We start from the raw sequence: 16,903 nt of genomic DNA on the forward strand, positions 1-16,903 counted from the left end.
CAAACATGAAATATTTACTATCTATTCCTTTATAGAAGAACTGTGAAGCTAACTTGCTTTTTTTTAGTAGTTAGAAATTTAAATTAGAAGATATTTAAGTTCTCTCAATAATTACCCCTGGGAATGTAACTCAATAGTAGGGTCCTTGTGTAACATAGATGAAGCCCTGGGTTGGAAACCAGCACCACAAACAAAGAAAACAAAATAACTTTAAAAATATAACTGCCCCTTCCAAACTGATATTCCTGCTCATTTTGGTCCTACCCCTTCATCTGTTCAATTTGGAGTCCATTTAAGGCCCTTATAATATCAGAAAGATAAATATCAATTTTTATGGGAGAAGTTCTTATTTACTAATTCACTTTGTTGATTAACTCTACACTTCACCAATATATAGTTCAGTTCAAATACAGATTCTAGTACTTGAGAAAGTTATCAAACATCTTATGCATAATTTACATATATGTACGTATATCTATCTATGAAGATACAATCCAATCCAAAATTATTTTGAGAATTAAAAATAATGTGCAAAATTAAAAATAATGTTAGCCAGTATTCTAAGAAATGTTTAGCTATATTTACTATGTTTACAATTTTTTTTAATTGCACTGAAGAAGTTTTACTATTTTTCTAAATGTGTTGTAAGTTTTTTGCAATTTATTGTCCTTTGCAGACTGCCAGGTATATTGTATAAGTTTCCACATACACTTTAAAATGCAAGTAGCCAATAGTAACATCAAAGAAATAAGAACAGGGAAAGCATGAAACTATTGTCTGACTTTACAAAAGACAAAAGAAAGTCTGTTTTCTTCTAATTTAAAAAAAAAATATTTCCCAGGCAAATATTAGTTAATCTTAAATTTATTCTTTTACTGATAATTGTCTGTGAAATACAGACCCTAAGCCTCAAAAATCAAAACTAACATGTAAATTTAAAAAAAGAAAGAAAAAATGGAAACACAAATAATAAGAAAGGATCCAAGGTAGACATTTTTTAATTAAATAAATATCTTTCTTTCCATAAATTGGAAGTATTAACATAATCTTTGACAGACTAACCCAAATATCAATATCTTATTCTCCAAATTTAACTTATGAATTAAAAGTTGGATGCACAATTTATCTCAGTAACACAAGCAAAGTGAACATCTGTTAACTTTCTGCCATGTAAGCTGTGTGTGGTGGGGGTGGGTGTGAACAGAGCCTCTGACGTGTAAGTTCCTTCCATCTGCACACCAGGTGGCACTGCATGGCTAATCAGAAGAGGATAACATACATCAAGAGTCCTTACACATTTGGAGATAAGGAAGCAAATAAATCAAAACTTTGCTTCAAAAACTTTCCATAAATGTGTTAATATTTAAATTAATCATTATTTCACTACTGTTTTGCTATATAGCAATTCCCAATTTAACTTATAATATTATTAACTAATGTGAGCATAACAAATGCAGAAAGTTGTAAAACCAAATTACATTATACCTGGGGAATTGAGAACTTGTTCCTTAAACAACTCAAAGGCAAGATCTGGAGAAAAACTTATTTGACAATAATTTCAACTATACTGCTTCTAAAAAAATACTACATAAAATACTGTGTGTTAATAAAATCTTTTAGAAGACATTTTGTCTTGCTTCAAAGCACATAAATTTTAAGCATGTAAAGTCAAGTCAAAGAAGTTGTTTATACATCAGAGTATTAGTGTATTTTATCTAATCCTGCCAACCAAAGATGGTGTAGCCTAATCTGTATAAACAGGAAATAAGTAATAAATAACACAAAAATTATCCTGAGAAGTTTCATATTTCTGTACTAGAATATTTCTAGAAAGAAATATACATATGTACAACTATACCTAGTTTCCTCCAACTTGCACATATCTCTGGCATTTCCATATTATTTTTCATGCCTTTCTTCCTAACCCCTCTTTCTTTCTTTCTGTGTTCTTTGTTTTACCAAATTTTAATGAGCAGTTGTTCACAAAAGGGTGAGATAAGCAGAGTTGTAGAGTTTGCAGTGTGAAAATAGCTCTCCAATATTGTACTTTCTAGCTTTAATTGAAAATCATTATCAATTGTACATATGCATTCAATGTAGTCTTGAATTATTCCACATTCAACATTATTGAATTGGAGGGGGGTACTATGACATCTTTAATTCTCCTATGATGATATCCAATACCTTGGGGACCTCTAGGTTTGTTAATTATTCCAAAATTTATACATTAGCATCAAGATCCTATCTCTCAAGGACAAGCCAGAACTCTTAAGATGATTGCTACATTAAAAAAAAATAACAATATGATGATGTTCATGAACTGAAAATGGGTGTACCTTTAAAAGTCCTATTTTGAAGCTCTAACACCCAATCTAATGATATTTGGAGATGTGGCCTTTGAGTTTAGATTAGGTTTAAATGAAGTCATTAGGGTGGGGTCACATCACAGGATTAGTTCATTTATTTAAAAAAAGAAAATATACCACAACACTTTTTCTATTTGTACATGAACAAATAAAAAGCCATGTGAGGACACAGAAAGAGGACTGCCATCTGAAAACCAGGAAGAGGGCCCCATCATAGCCAACCATGCTGGCACCTATTCTCAGACTTCCAGCCTCTATGTGACATTTTATATATCATGCCAAGCTGACTGAGACTATGTCAATAATATATTTTCAATAAAATATCCTTCCAGTAGTTTGATCATTTTCTCCCATAGAAAAAATTTTCCTGGTAACCATAAACAGAAGTTAAAATACCACACTTCACTTACTTCCAATAATTTTCCAATTCTCTTCTCAAATGATTTGTAAGAGTTAACTAAGCCACTGGGAACTACTAAAAGAAAACTAATTTTGAACAATGAAAAGATCAAAAATTTTCTCCTTCTTTAATTTAGGCAACTACCTAAGTGAAATACACATTTAATCCATGGAATGTATATATAAAATATAACAGAAATTCCTCCATGTCTTCATAGCAATAAATCCAAAGCAGATAAAAATGTCTGAAATTTTAAAATATATTTTTAAGATTTTCTAAATAAAAAGAATAAAGGCTATAGAGCATTGTAAGAGAAATCTATTTTAATTAATTAATTAAACATTTATTGATCATCAATAATGTGTAGGAATTTCTATCAACATAAAAGCCACTATTTTAAAAAGATTGTCTTATATAATTGTAAAACACTTCTTAAATGCTCTTAAGAAAATAAAATCTACCTTTAAAATTTAACCAAAAATTCTCAAAGAAAACATGTACTATTCAGCATAATAGTGTAATATTTGATGTAATGATTAGGTACAAATGTAAAAATGACTAAAGAATGGCTTTAGTGGTTAATCAGAACCAATGAACATTGCTTTGAATACTGTTGAAAGAGAGAGAGAAAGATATGAATGTAGACGATGCCTGGAAAGATACAGAGAGAGAGAGAGATGAGAGTGGGTGATTCTTGAAGAGATCCACAAATGTTAAAAGGCAAAGTGAGCATGTATAGCCACAATACATCTACAGAAGATATAACACAGCTTTTCATTTCTTCCATTGTTTCTCTTCTGTTTCCTCTCTCAATTTTTTAAACTTCAGAAATACTTTTTTGATGCTTTACTATGTGTCAATAAATGTGCTGAACTTGTGGAATACAAAGATGAAAATAAATCCCTGATCTCATAAGTTTTTAATATACAGTATTGGTGGTGGCCAGGAGAGGAATATATATGCAGACAATGAAAAGAATAAAAAGAATATTGTATTTATTCCTATAAATGACATGAAACAGCTCATTATATATGAACACAGAATGAGCACTTATCTTATCTGGATCATATGAGTCCCATGAAGGAAGTGTCATTCGTGATGAATATTCTAAGCAGCATTGACTTCAGCATTTAGAGACAGACTGCAAGATCTCTGTCCATAAAGGAAAGACTAGAGAAATAATGCTGGCAAAATACACCTTTGGAAGAATAGATAGATACTAAATGGTGGGAGAGGTTTATAAAGTAGTAGATTTAAGGTTAAAAGGATAAATTCAGACAGCTATTGTAGCCATTGAAAGTAAGACAATTTGACATTCTGAGCACAATAAAAAGCAACTAGAAATATCTGAGCCTTTAATAGAATATCATATTATAAGGAGAATCAGCATGGTTTAGAGGGACAAAGAATCATAGGGACAAGCTATTATTGGCGTGATTCGCACTGTGTTCTGCTATTGAACTACTGTGGAATCAGTATCTACTTGATGAGCCTAGGATTAGATTCAGAGGTTTTCAAATGTGCTTACCTGAATATCTAAAGATAAGGGCTCAAAGAATCCTATGCTATTGATTTAAATGCCTTTAAAGAGATATCACCAGTGTTTCCTCACTTTCATTTCATTTTTTTTCTTATATGCTTCTAAAGATGACTAGCCCCTAGTACCTGCTTCTACAGATTAATATGCTCTTTCTATAGACATGTTAATACTATCAAAGAATAATTGCCCTACATCTATTTTATCTCCTTCTGGGGGCTTTGCATGAACTCATTAAGAGATGATTTAATGAACTCTCAGCTGGAATTCTATTTCCCTCATTTTCAAATTCTTGGGAGCCATCTCACAATTATACCAGAGTACTTACAAGTGACACTAGATTAAACAATATTACAAATTAAAAAAAATCAGATTGGCAAAATATTCATGACTTTTTTTGCTTACAATTAAGTCAGGTTTATTATTTTTAAACAATCTATTCATAAATGTGGATATCAACTAAACAACTTCAGTTTTTATATGGGGACAGAGGTAAAATGGTAGTCTAAAATCTTTATGGTATTTTCTTCTAAATAAATAAAAAGCATTCATGATTATGTACAATTTAGAAATTTCTGATTAAGAAGCTAATTAAGAATAACTTCTACAGAGAAGAATTCTGCCTCTAAGAAGGCACAAGAGATTTAACTAAAGGCCACACTGTAACAAATTTAATACCAAAATCTCTCAATGGATATATTTAATTGTAATTATCTTTTCTTCAGCTGTTATAATATTTGAGAATCTTCACATTCAAAAAAGATTGTTCTATGGTAACTGAAAAACCAATTGGTGGTAACAATGAAAATAGTGAGTCTAAATATAAAAGACTAATTCTTCCAGACCATAAGGTCACCATGTTCCAGAACCTTCAATAGGATGTTACAATGTCAGCAGGTGTCATCAGGTAACATGCTGGCTTTCAGTCCTGTCTGCAGCAGCCTTTTATGTTGAAATATGAACATTTGCATTTGTTAAAATTTTCCATCCCTCACTGTAAAATTGATTTTCCACATTTAGTGGCCACTTACTAGTTTTCTTTTACTTTTCTTAACTTCAATTTTCTTATCCATAAAAATGTGTTAATAATATCCACCTCTAGGGCTATTTTAACAGTTAATAGGATAGACTATTTTAAGAATTAGGTCTAAAACAATATTAGCTATTACAGCAACTGCTATCCATAACACCACCACTGATATCACTATTTCTACTTATTATTTCATTAATACAATAATATTGACTTCATAATAATGTAAACTATATTTTCCCCTGGATTTGGTCAATGTTGCAATGCTCCAAAATTTCCACCTATTAAAAATCATATACATTTATTTTGACAAATCATCAAAGTGTTTTCATTAAAATCAATAATTTAAAAATATTTCAATTAAAGAGTTCCTACTATGTTTCAGGCACTTTGCTAGGCTACTGAAGATCTGTCAATTAATAAGACAGACAGAACATTCTGCCTTTAAGAAATTAACTTCAAGTAGTGGAAACCAACATATGGCTATTCAATTATAACACAGGGAAATGAATGATATACTAAAGTACAGACTCTGATCTGGATATCCAGAAAAGGAATAGGAACACAGTGGCGTGGAGATGCACTGAGGAAGAGTTTGCATTTATTCAACCTAAAGAGTAAAAGTAGAAAAAGGATGTCCAAGTTAAGAACATAGGTATATGCAAATAAAGAAGGATCTAGGTTCATGTCCAAAAAACTGAGGCAGAAAAAATGTAGATGTGGTAAAACTGAAAAAAATTCGAAATGGCTAAAACACATCAATTACTGGATAAGATAACTGGAGACATAAACTGTGACAAATCATGAGAAACTTTATCAGTTGTATTTTGTTTTGTTTTGTTTTGTTTTTTAATTTTAGTGGTTCTGGAAATTGAACCCAGGATCTTGAGCTAATAAGCACATGAGCCATCATTGAGAATTTTTTTTTTAATCCAGAAGCAAGTGGGATACTATAGGAAATTTTTAATGAGAGAACAACAGGATGAGATCTGATTTAGGCAAAACCACTATTTCTGCTATATGGGCAATTGTGACCAAAGGGACTAGTTAAGGGGCTACAACAGTTGTCCATCAGCCTTAAGAAAGGATAGTAGTAGTGATACATCACATGAAGCAAATTCAAAAGAAATCTTTTGGCTAGACACAATTAAAGCATTTGGGTTATTCAGCTCTATAGTATTTGTTTGCACTCCCTGCTCCATGGTATGAACTGTGACAGTTATCAAAGATTTCACTATGTTCTCCCCTATAACTCCTTCTCTCTCCCACATTTTATAACAAAAATCTTGAAAACCTCATGAGAAAAATACAGAAAGTTTAACAAATTATGTGAGGGTGTCTTAGTTAGTTCTTTCTCTTACTTGTCCACTTAGCTTGTTTTCAGTACTACCATGTTTTGTGAACATATGAGATAGAAAATAGCATATAATGAATACTCAGAAAGAAAAAAGCAAAAACTGAGAGTCCAGCTCAGTGACAAAGATGTTACCCAAGTAAAACACTGAATTCAAATTTCTTTATTATTTTAATTATTAGCCTAGTTCCTGGAATACTGCAATCATTCAATACTTACTTTACGAAATAGCTGCTTATTGGTCGGCATTGGGCATGCTACAGGAAATAAAAGGTGACTACAACAAAGTCTAGCAGTGGATATCAAAGTTTGACTATTAAGCCACATTTTAAAAAATCTTTTTATATACTATGCAGTTTGTGTGTACAAGCACTTACATTAAATACACAAAATTGGCTAGGCATGGTGAAAGATGTCTAAAATCAGCACAACTAGGGAGGATAAGGAAGACTGAAAGATCAAGATCAGCATGGGCAACATAGCAATACCTGCCTCAAACTAAAAAAATGAAAAGGGCTGGAGATGTAGCTTAGCAATAGAGCACTCATGGACTCATGGGTTTAATCTCCAGTTCCAAAAAAAAAAAAAAAGAAAAGAAAAGAAAGAAGAAGAAAAAGTAAACCTCAAAACTGAAAAGCTAAATGTAATATACTTTGATATTTTCTCTTCTGTTGTTTTCTGCTTATTTTTGTAAAATAAAAAATGGTCATAATCTATTACAATACTAACCAAGGTGAGCCAGCCACCTGGTTTAAAAAAGCATTTTAAAAATGTCTTATATAGAGGATGCTCTAATATGCTACTTCTGAACAGTGACAGTAACTCCCTGTGCAGGTGCTTTTATTGCAGTAAAACTCCCCCAAATTCAGTGCCTATTAAAAAAGAACAATTATTGCAAAGACAACTCAATCTAATGTTGACTAAGACATCAGGCTTTATTTCACTACTTATAAGAGACTAAACCTCTCAGGGTTAAAGAGATATAACTGTTTAAGACTCATGATAACATACATACAATTAGATAAGGACTTCATGGACTTCATTTGTATTGTTAGGAGAAAATCTAAAAGTGACTTTTCCCCAGCAATATTACATGTAATATTTGAAATAAGTAGCCATCAAAACACACTTATGTTAATATAGTGTGCTTACTGAATGAACCTTACTGTCATATTTAATACGCATATTTTAGGTAAAATAGTATAGAATAAGACAGTTGTTAAAAGCACAAGATATCTACAAGTACACAATCCCAACTATACAAAGAGAAGGCATCACCATTTAGCTTATAAAAGCTAACTACGTAACCAATATGAAAACACTAAGTCCTAAGAGTACTTTTACTTTTTGCTACTAAGTATGATACTGATCTCATATGTCAAATATCAATGATAATGTATACCTGTACCAGAAAACCTCAGGTGTCTCTATCCTCTATATCCATTATTCTCCTTCCCTGTAATACTGGATGTTTAATGAGGATTCTGTTCACCTTGCTACAAACAAACAAACAACATATCCCTGCATCATCCTTTGCTGTAAGGTATGTCATATAACCACGTTATAGACAATAAGATGAAAATGGAAGTGAAATGTACAACTTCTGCATCCTAAACCTAAGAGGAAGGAACTGCCTTTCTTCCTTTCCCACTTCTGCTAATAGGAATGTGAACATGGTTACCCACCAAAGACCAAAGATGGAAGGTAAGTATTAAAAATGGCTCCCATTGTTACAAGAGAGAGAATTGAGGACAGATTGATTGCTCATTGTTTCAGCCTCTGTTGTTTTCTTAAAGTGCCCAAACCTATACCCAAAGCAATACAAAATTCCTATGCTGCTATTTATTCCTCCAAATTCAGTAAGAAAGGGAGGATAAATAAGTGAGTGAAGTTTAATTATTATATAGAGGCAAGGTTAATGAACAAAAGCATGTAAGGTTGTGAGGCTGTCCAAGTAACAGACAGTTCTGTTCTAATAGAAAGGTCATAAATTCCCAAATCAACAATCAAGAGTGTCAAATAAACATTTCCTAGAGGATGAGGCTACTTGTCTTCTGCAGACTAAAGATTTTTTTTGACAAGATGAAACTTCTTGTATATATTTCATACAAAATACTGAAACAAAACATAACTGCATTCCTCACATCACTACACCAAAATGTCAAAAGATTCACTGCTCAGCATGAAAATGCACAGCAACATAACTATGAAAGGACACCACATTTTAAACATTGCATTCACACAGTGCAGAGTCAAATGGAAACACTGTATTATGAAAGGGTGTAGCACTATCAAATAACTGAAGTAAAAAACTCAATGGAATAAATAAAATAAAAACAAGAAACATGATTATTTTCGACAGAACATGTATCTTAATTTTACAGTTACAATTACTAAGAGTTATAATCCATTTAATACAAAGTTTTGTAACACTTTATTTCTTAAGAGATTAACTGGGTGATATTTCAATATACTAATTATTTATTTGGCCCCTATTTCCTTAGTTCAAACATTCTTTGTGGAAAAAAAAAGTTCATAGAAATATGTGCAACTGTATTAGTAAATACTACTCCAATAGTGGAAAACACATATTTTAGTATAACTGCTGTTGGAAAGCTCAAAGATTAACTTTAAATAGTTAGTTGATAACATCACCAATATTTGATACCTAATACCTAGCTAAATTTTCCATTTACAATGAAACTATCATTTTGAATGTGTGTTTGTTGATAGTAACAAGAACTTACAAATTGCTAGTATTGGTATAATATACTGTATGGTATATACTCGCTCTATTTCTTTAAATTAAATTCTCAAGATAAATATAATGTTGTAAAATAAAAACAAAGTCACCTCTGAAAATAAAATCTAGGGAAAATAACAGATCTGTTTTCCCCTTCCTATTCTTGAATTACACAAATATTGTACTTAAATGAAAATAATGCAGAAAATACTGATGACACTGGGACTCACAGGAAGAATGTTCAATACTGACACTTAGGAACTGGAAAACAGTGCAAATTTATTTCCCTTCCCCAAAATTTTCATCTAAATAAAACTAGTGACAGTACTTCCCTTAGACTTGATACCAATTCTTTCACAAGATAATATGTTGCTTTCTAAAAAGAAAAATCTAGTGGGTGATGAAATATTAGTGATAATTTCAGACTACAGATGCAACAAAAGAGGAGACCCCCCAAATAAATGAAACCCAGCATGTGACCACTTAAAGAGATGTGAGAAGATGTGAAACTTTACCTCTCTATGAAGAGTTATTATTATGTATGTATGCTCAGAGAGTTTAAACTGCAGAAGAGAAAAACTAAGAGATATGAGGAATAAATTCTATTAAAATGGTAACAATTTAACATACTCAGTTTATATGTCATCATTGTCTAGAGTATAATTGTATGAAATAATAAATACAAAGATTAATAGGCAAAAAATTCAAGTATTTGATCTCTATGTTTCTCAAAATAAACAATAAGTAGAAAAAAATGTTAGAAAACTCAATATCCATGGGGTATGTAGGCAAAATAAGGAGCTATAGTACAAACAAGTATGTCTCAATCTAGCTCAACAAAGTCCCTGGGATTTTCAGAACTATGAACATCTTTAATTTCAGCTGAATAGAAGGAAGGAAGGAAGGAAGGAAGGAAGAGAGAAAACAAGGCAAAACTTTGTAAATGTTCTCAGAAATTTAAAAAAAATAAATAGAAAAAGAGGTAATTTTTCAATTGTTAGTAAATTACATTACATTATCATAGAAAAAAAATATATTGCATCTACACTTATCTGAGTTTCCATTTCATGATTTAAAAAATCTTTGCTTTCTAGAGATACCCACTATCTTTCATTACCATGATGTGGTGAGAGAATCGGAAGACAAAAGACCATCTTGCCAAAGTCTATCCATAAAGAAGATGAAGCAGCACAACTAAGTATATAATGGAAATTTAGTTATATCACCAATCAATACTGTCTGTTATTCTGTGGACAGATACAACTTCCAATAAAAATGTCTGAATGCAGTCATTTTTGTGGATATTTTCAGGAATTTTTTAAAAACACAATAAAAATATTTAGAAGTAAGCTACTCACCTATTCCAATGAATGCAGCTCTGTAGCCATTTTCTTTCAAAGTGTTGAGAGTCATTTCATTCACTGAAAGACTTTTACCACAAATTATCTACAAGAAATAACATTTTGAATAATGTAATTTTAATAAAAACCGTAACACTTAACATTAAAAGAAATTTGACAAAAATCTATATATAATATTCCACAAATAATATGTAGAAATACTTTTATCTTCTACTACATAGGCTTACATAAAGAAAATATAATATAGGGGCTGGGATTGTGGCTCAGTGGTAGAGTGCTTGCCTAGCATGCATGAGGCACTAGGTTCGATCCCCAGCACCACATTAAATAAATAAAAAAAACACTAAATAAACAAAATAAAGCTGTTGTGCCAATTTTTTAAATGAATCTTTTAAAAAAGGAAAATATAATATAAAGGTTTTATGAATAGAATATAAATATATTTTATTTAAGGGATAAATGCAGAAGAAAAGGCAGTATAATTAAAATCAAATCAGTAAACTTTCCTAGCTTGCTTAATATGTTTGAAGCATTATGCAGGGTACTTGAAGCAATAAAATGATAAATGATATGCCATACCTGCTTCCATTTAATCAACTAGGGGCAGAAAACCTACAAAAATAAATAATTACAACAAAAGACAATGTGACTGCCACGTGTGTATGAGAGTTCAGATAATAGAAAGATGAATTCTAGCAAAAGATCATAAGGATAAGAATGCAGAGGAAGTGAGAATTCAACAGATACAGAATAGACAGAATTTGCACAAACCACATTGGGTAAGATGAAGAGAGTCAGGAGGTTTAGGGTAGTCACCTCCACTAAAAGTCACAGTACTTTGTTCAATCCCCAGACATGAATCAATTTTCAGATTTGGAACCTGCAGACTGAAAAGGAAGCCAAGTTCCTAGGAAGAGGACACTACAACATCCTGGCAAGTAGATGGTTAACGATTACCCTAAGGCCCAGAAGAAACCATGGCCACCTGCCCAGGCAACTGTGTACTGGGAAAAGGGGAATAATCAGACATTTCAAGAAATAATAGGGCCAGGTGCTTCACTGATATTGATACTTGGAGACACAGACTGGCAACCTATGGAAGAGTGAAATAGGGAGGCTGAATGAAATCTAGTTAACAGTGGGCTTTATCAGACCACCAACCCTGTGAGTGAGTATTCTCCTAGTCTCCAAGAGCATTATTGAAATTGTTTCACTTATCAGTTGAAGTAATCTCCATGTCGCTTCTCTGGTTGTGGAATAAGACCTCTATCAACTATCATTGTTAGGAATGTCACATGAAAACTTCTGAAACTTGATCAAGAGAGTAAATCAAACACATACTATATCCAAAGTCTGGGGAGAAGGGAAGGTAGAATGTGGAGAAATGGAAGCCCCTATCAAATCTCCATTTAATTCACCAGTTTGGCCCTTGTTGAGATCAGATGATTGCAGGAGGATGAATGTAGACTATTAGAGGCTTATGTAAAGAGTAACCCTGATGCAATTTATGTGATACATGTGATATTGACAAATTTATAATGCCATGGGGGAACTGCATGTGGCCATTGATTTGGTGAATGCATATATTTTTCTATTCTGATTAGAAAATGAATCATCAACAGTTCACACTCAGGGAGTATAGATAAGAATATTCCTCTACAGTTTGTATCAGAAATATGTCAATTTCACTAATAATATATGTAACCTGTAGGAATCTGGACTTCCCCCCAAAAAATCATCATGATCAATTACATTGGGAAAATCATGCACATCAGATAGCATAAGCAAGAGATGTTAAGTATGCTGAAGACTTTAAGACACATGAACTCCAGAGGGTGGAAGACATACCCTATAATCAGGGACTAGCCACTTCAACTAAAATGGAGAGCCAGATGCCAGGGGTGAACCAGTATATTCCTTCTAAAGGAAATTTCATATGGCTGCATCTCGTATTCCCCATGACAAAGAAGAAAGCAGAATGCCGGGTCAGGTTTGTTGGGTTCTAAAGGCAACATGTTCCTAAAAGCAAATGTCTCTACTCTGCACTAGAGAGAATGAAAAGCTTTTACCAGTGAAATAATAATGACTGCAGCTCACACACAAAGTGTTTAAGCAGAGCTCTCTTCTGCTGTAGTCTGACTCAGTCAATCCACATAACAGACATAAGAAGTCTTACAAGTATCCTCATTCTTACAAATGACGATCAGAAAGGACAAAAGATGAAACAACCTTAATCAAAAACCACATACCTAGTCTCCTTTCAGAGGAAACATAAAAAACAGCTATGCTGTGTCTCCTGAGGTTAAAGGAAGAATGAAGGACAGTGCTGGCATCATCAGCAAAGAGAAAGAAGAGGGTATTGCATGTAAAGGTCTACTGAAAATGTAGCATTTCTGGAGCACAAAGTGCAAATCAAGGGATGGAAAGAGAAGTATGGGGACAAGATGAATTAGACTAGATCATAGAGTGTCATTTTTTGTCTTCTTAAGATAGTAAATCTAATTTTTATAATATAATATAACTGTTTGGAAGTTCATAATAAGGAGATAAGCAAGATAAGCTAATAACTAAAAACTCTGAAACACATCAATACCACACTTGTGTCTTTTCTACTTTCATGAGATCCTTTTTTTTTTCTTCCCTAGAATTTGAGAGAAAACATATAGCATATGTCTTTCTGGATTTCACTTATTTTGCTTAATATGATGCTGCTCAGTTCTATCCATTTTCCTGAAAAAGTCATAATAGCATTGTTCTTCATGGCTAAATAGGGTTCCATTGGATATATGTATCATTTTTTATCCATTTATCTGTTGACAGACAACTAGACGATTATATAACTAGACTATGGTGAATTGTGCTGTGGTAAACATGAGCACTCACATATTTCTAAAGTATGCTTACTTCCATCCTTTTGGATAAATACCAAGGTGCGGTACAGCTAGATCATAAGGTAGATCTATTTTCAGTTTTTGAGGAACTTCCATATGTATCACCTATAGTGTCTGTACTGATTTATAATCCTACAAGCAAATAAGAGACAACCCCACCTATTGGATGAGAAGGGAAGCAGGAAAAATACTGAACTCCAACAAAAACAATCTTTTAATTTTCCTATGAGACTTTTTTCTTTCCTTTTCTTTTTTCTTCTTCTCTCTCTCTCTCTCTCTCTCTCTCTCTCTCTCTCTTTCTCTCTCTCTCCCTCACATCCCCAACATTTATGAAACCAAGTAGTTTTCATGGATTAAGTTACTAAAATTGGGGTATATAAGTATATATTACAGTTGAGTTGTGTATTCTTTTTTTTTGTATTCATAACTTTATTTTTTTTCCTTTAATTTTTTATTGTTGGTTGTTCAAAACATTACATAGTTCTTGACATATCATATTTCACACTTTGATTCAAGTGGGTTATGAACTCCCATTTTTACCCCGTATACAGATTGCAGCATCACATCAGTTACACATCCACTATATTACATATTGCTATACTAGTGTCTGTTGTATTCTGCTGCCTTTCCTATCCTCTACTATCCCCCATCCCCTCCCCTCCTATCTTCTCTCTTTACCCCATCTACTGTAATTCATTTCTCCCCCTTGTTTTTTTTCCCCTTTCCCCTCACTTCCTCTTGTATGTAATTTTGTACAACCATGAGGGTCTCCTTCCATTTCCATGCAATTTCCCTTTTCCCTCCCACCTCTCACCCCTGTTTAATGTTAATCTTCTTCTCATGCTCTTCCTCCCAACTCTGTTCTTAGTTACTCTCCTTATATCAAAGAAAACATTTGGCATTTGATTTTAGGGATTGGCTAGCTTCACTTAGCATCATCTGCTCTAATGCCATCCATTTCCCCGCAAATTCTATGATTTTGTCATTTTTTAATGCAGAGTAATACTCCATTGTGTATAAATGCCACATTTTTTTATCCATTCATCTATTGAAGGGCATCTAGGTTGGTTCCACAGTCTTGCTATTGTGAATTGTGCTGCTATGAACATCGATGTAGCAGTGTCCCTGTAGCATGCTCTTTTTAGGTCTTTAGGGAATAGACCGAGAAGGGGAATAGCTGGGTCAAATGGTGGCTCCATTCCCAGCTTTCCAAGAAATCTCCATACTGCTTTCCAAATTGGCTGCACCAATTTGCAGTCCCACCAGCAATGTACAAGTGTACACTTTTCCCCACATCCTCGCCAGCACTTGTTGTTGTTTGACTTCATAATGGCTGCCAATCTTACTGGAGTGAGATGATATCTTAGGATGGTTTTGATTTGCATTTCTCTGAGTGCTAGAGATGGTGAGCATTTTTTCATGTACTTATTGATTGATTGTATGTCCTCCTCTGAGAAGTGTCTGTTCAGGTCCGTGGCCCATTTGTTCTTTTATCTCCTATTTTTACAGTTTTTATTTTTCTTAATTTTTATGTTTATTTATTGTACTCTTTCTATTGTCTTCCCAAAATCACTTTCTCTCTTTCCTTCTACCAAATTCTCTTGATTCCTCTTTCACACTTCTTAAGTTATATTAACTCTATATCCTTACCTCCTACATCCTTAACCCATCATCTTACACTGGACCCCTGGTTCTCTCTTTGTTCACCATCAGAAACTCTAGACCCTTTTGTAAACCTGCTCTTTATATTGTAGATAATAAGTAAACTCACAATTTATGTATATTGTAACAAAACCATAAATGTCTTAATAGAAGCTATTTGGTTTAAGGTTGTACATGGTTTGTATTGGGATCTGTTAATATTGTTCTCCCCCTTAAAGGAGAGGTATTAGAACCCTGCAGGGACACAATAAATCTATGGGGTAAAAACTGTAACACCTTAAATATGCTCTGCTAGAAGGGAAGACACATAAACCACATGAAAAAACAAGGGAAGAAAGTAATCCAAACAAACCAAGACACTACCTTATTAGAATACATGGTCAGCACAGAAGAAGAAATGTCAGAGAAGGGGAATAGCTGGGTCAAATGGTGGTACCTAATTAGGATGTACCTAATTAAAATGTTCTGTGAATTAAGGTGATATAAAGAGAGCAAACACAGAGAACAAAAGATCATTTTGGTAAAGTACTACATAAGCAAATACAGGAGGCAAGCAAATGATTACTTCAATAAGGAGACAGAGGTTTTGAAAAAAATAAAAAACCAGAAATCCTTGAAATGAAGGAAACAATAAATTTAATTAAAAACTCAATTCAAAGCATCACCAACAGATTAGATCACTTGGAAGACAGACCTCAGACAATGAAGACAGAACATATAATCTTAAAAATAAAGTTGACCACACAGTGAAGATAATTAAGAAAACATGTGCAGAACATTTGAAAATTATGGGAGAAAAGAAAAAGACCAAATTTAAGAATTATTGGAATAGAGGAAGGCATAGAGTTACAAACAAAAGGAATTAACAATCTATTCAATGAAATAATTAAGAACATTTTCCAAACATAAAAAATAAATAGGAAAATCAAATTTTACAAGAGGCTTATAGGACATCAAATGTACAAAATCACAATAGATCTACACCACTGCACATTATAATGAAAATGCCTAGCATACAGAATAAGGAGAGAATTTTAAAAGCAACAAGAGAAAGGAATCAGATTAGGGGAAAACCAATTAGAATCTCCTCAGATGGGGGGAACCAATTAGAATCTCCTCAGATCTCTCAACCAAGACCCTCAAAGCTAAAAGATCCTGGAATAATATATACCAAGTTCTGAAAGAAAATGGATGCCAACCAAGAATCTTTTATCCAGCAAAATTAAGATTTGATTTAATGATGAAATAATAACCTTCCATGACAAACAAAGTTAAAAGAATTTACAACTAGAAAGCCTACACTACAGAACATCTTTGGCAAAATATTCCATGAGGAGAAAATAAAAAACAACAATGACATGATTCTATACTTAGAGGATCTGAAAACTTCTACCAGAAAACTTCTAGAACTAATAACTGAATTCAGCAAAGTAGCAGTACATAAAATCAATACCCATAAATCAAATCCATTTCTGTACATCAGTAACAAATGCAATAAAAGAGAAACTAGGAAAACTACCCCATTTACAATAGCCTCAAAAAATATTTGAAATAAAATT

At 32.8% G+C, this 16,903-nt stretch overlaps 1 protein-coding gene across 1 annotated transcript in view; it reads right to left on the minus strand.

Moving 5' to 3' along the window:
* The window catches only part of Dpyd (dihydropyrimidine dehydrogenase), an 822,495-nt gene that overhangs the window by 576,202 nt on the left and 229,390 nt on the right, over positions 1 to 16,903 (minus strand). Inside the window, exon 8 of the mRNA XM_046462335.2 lies at positions 10,789 to 10,876. Coding sequence (XP_046318291.1) covers positions 10,789 to 10,876 — 88 coding nt within the window. The remainder of the gene's footprint in view (positions 1 to 10,788; positions 10,877 to 16,903) is intronic.

This window comes from Marmota monax, unplaced genomic scaffold (assembly GCF_021218885.2).
Source record: "Marmota monax isolate L192 unplaced genomic scaffold, Marmota_monax_Labrador192_F-V1.1 WCK01_AAM20220418_F8-fsc00070, whole genome shotgun sequence".
Classification (NCBI taxonomy): Eukaryota; Metazoa; Chordata; class Mammalia; order Rodentia; family Sciuridae; genus Marmota; species Marmota monax.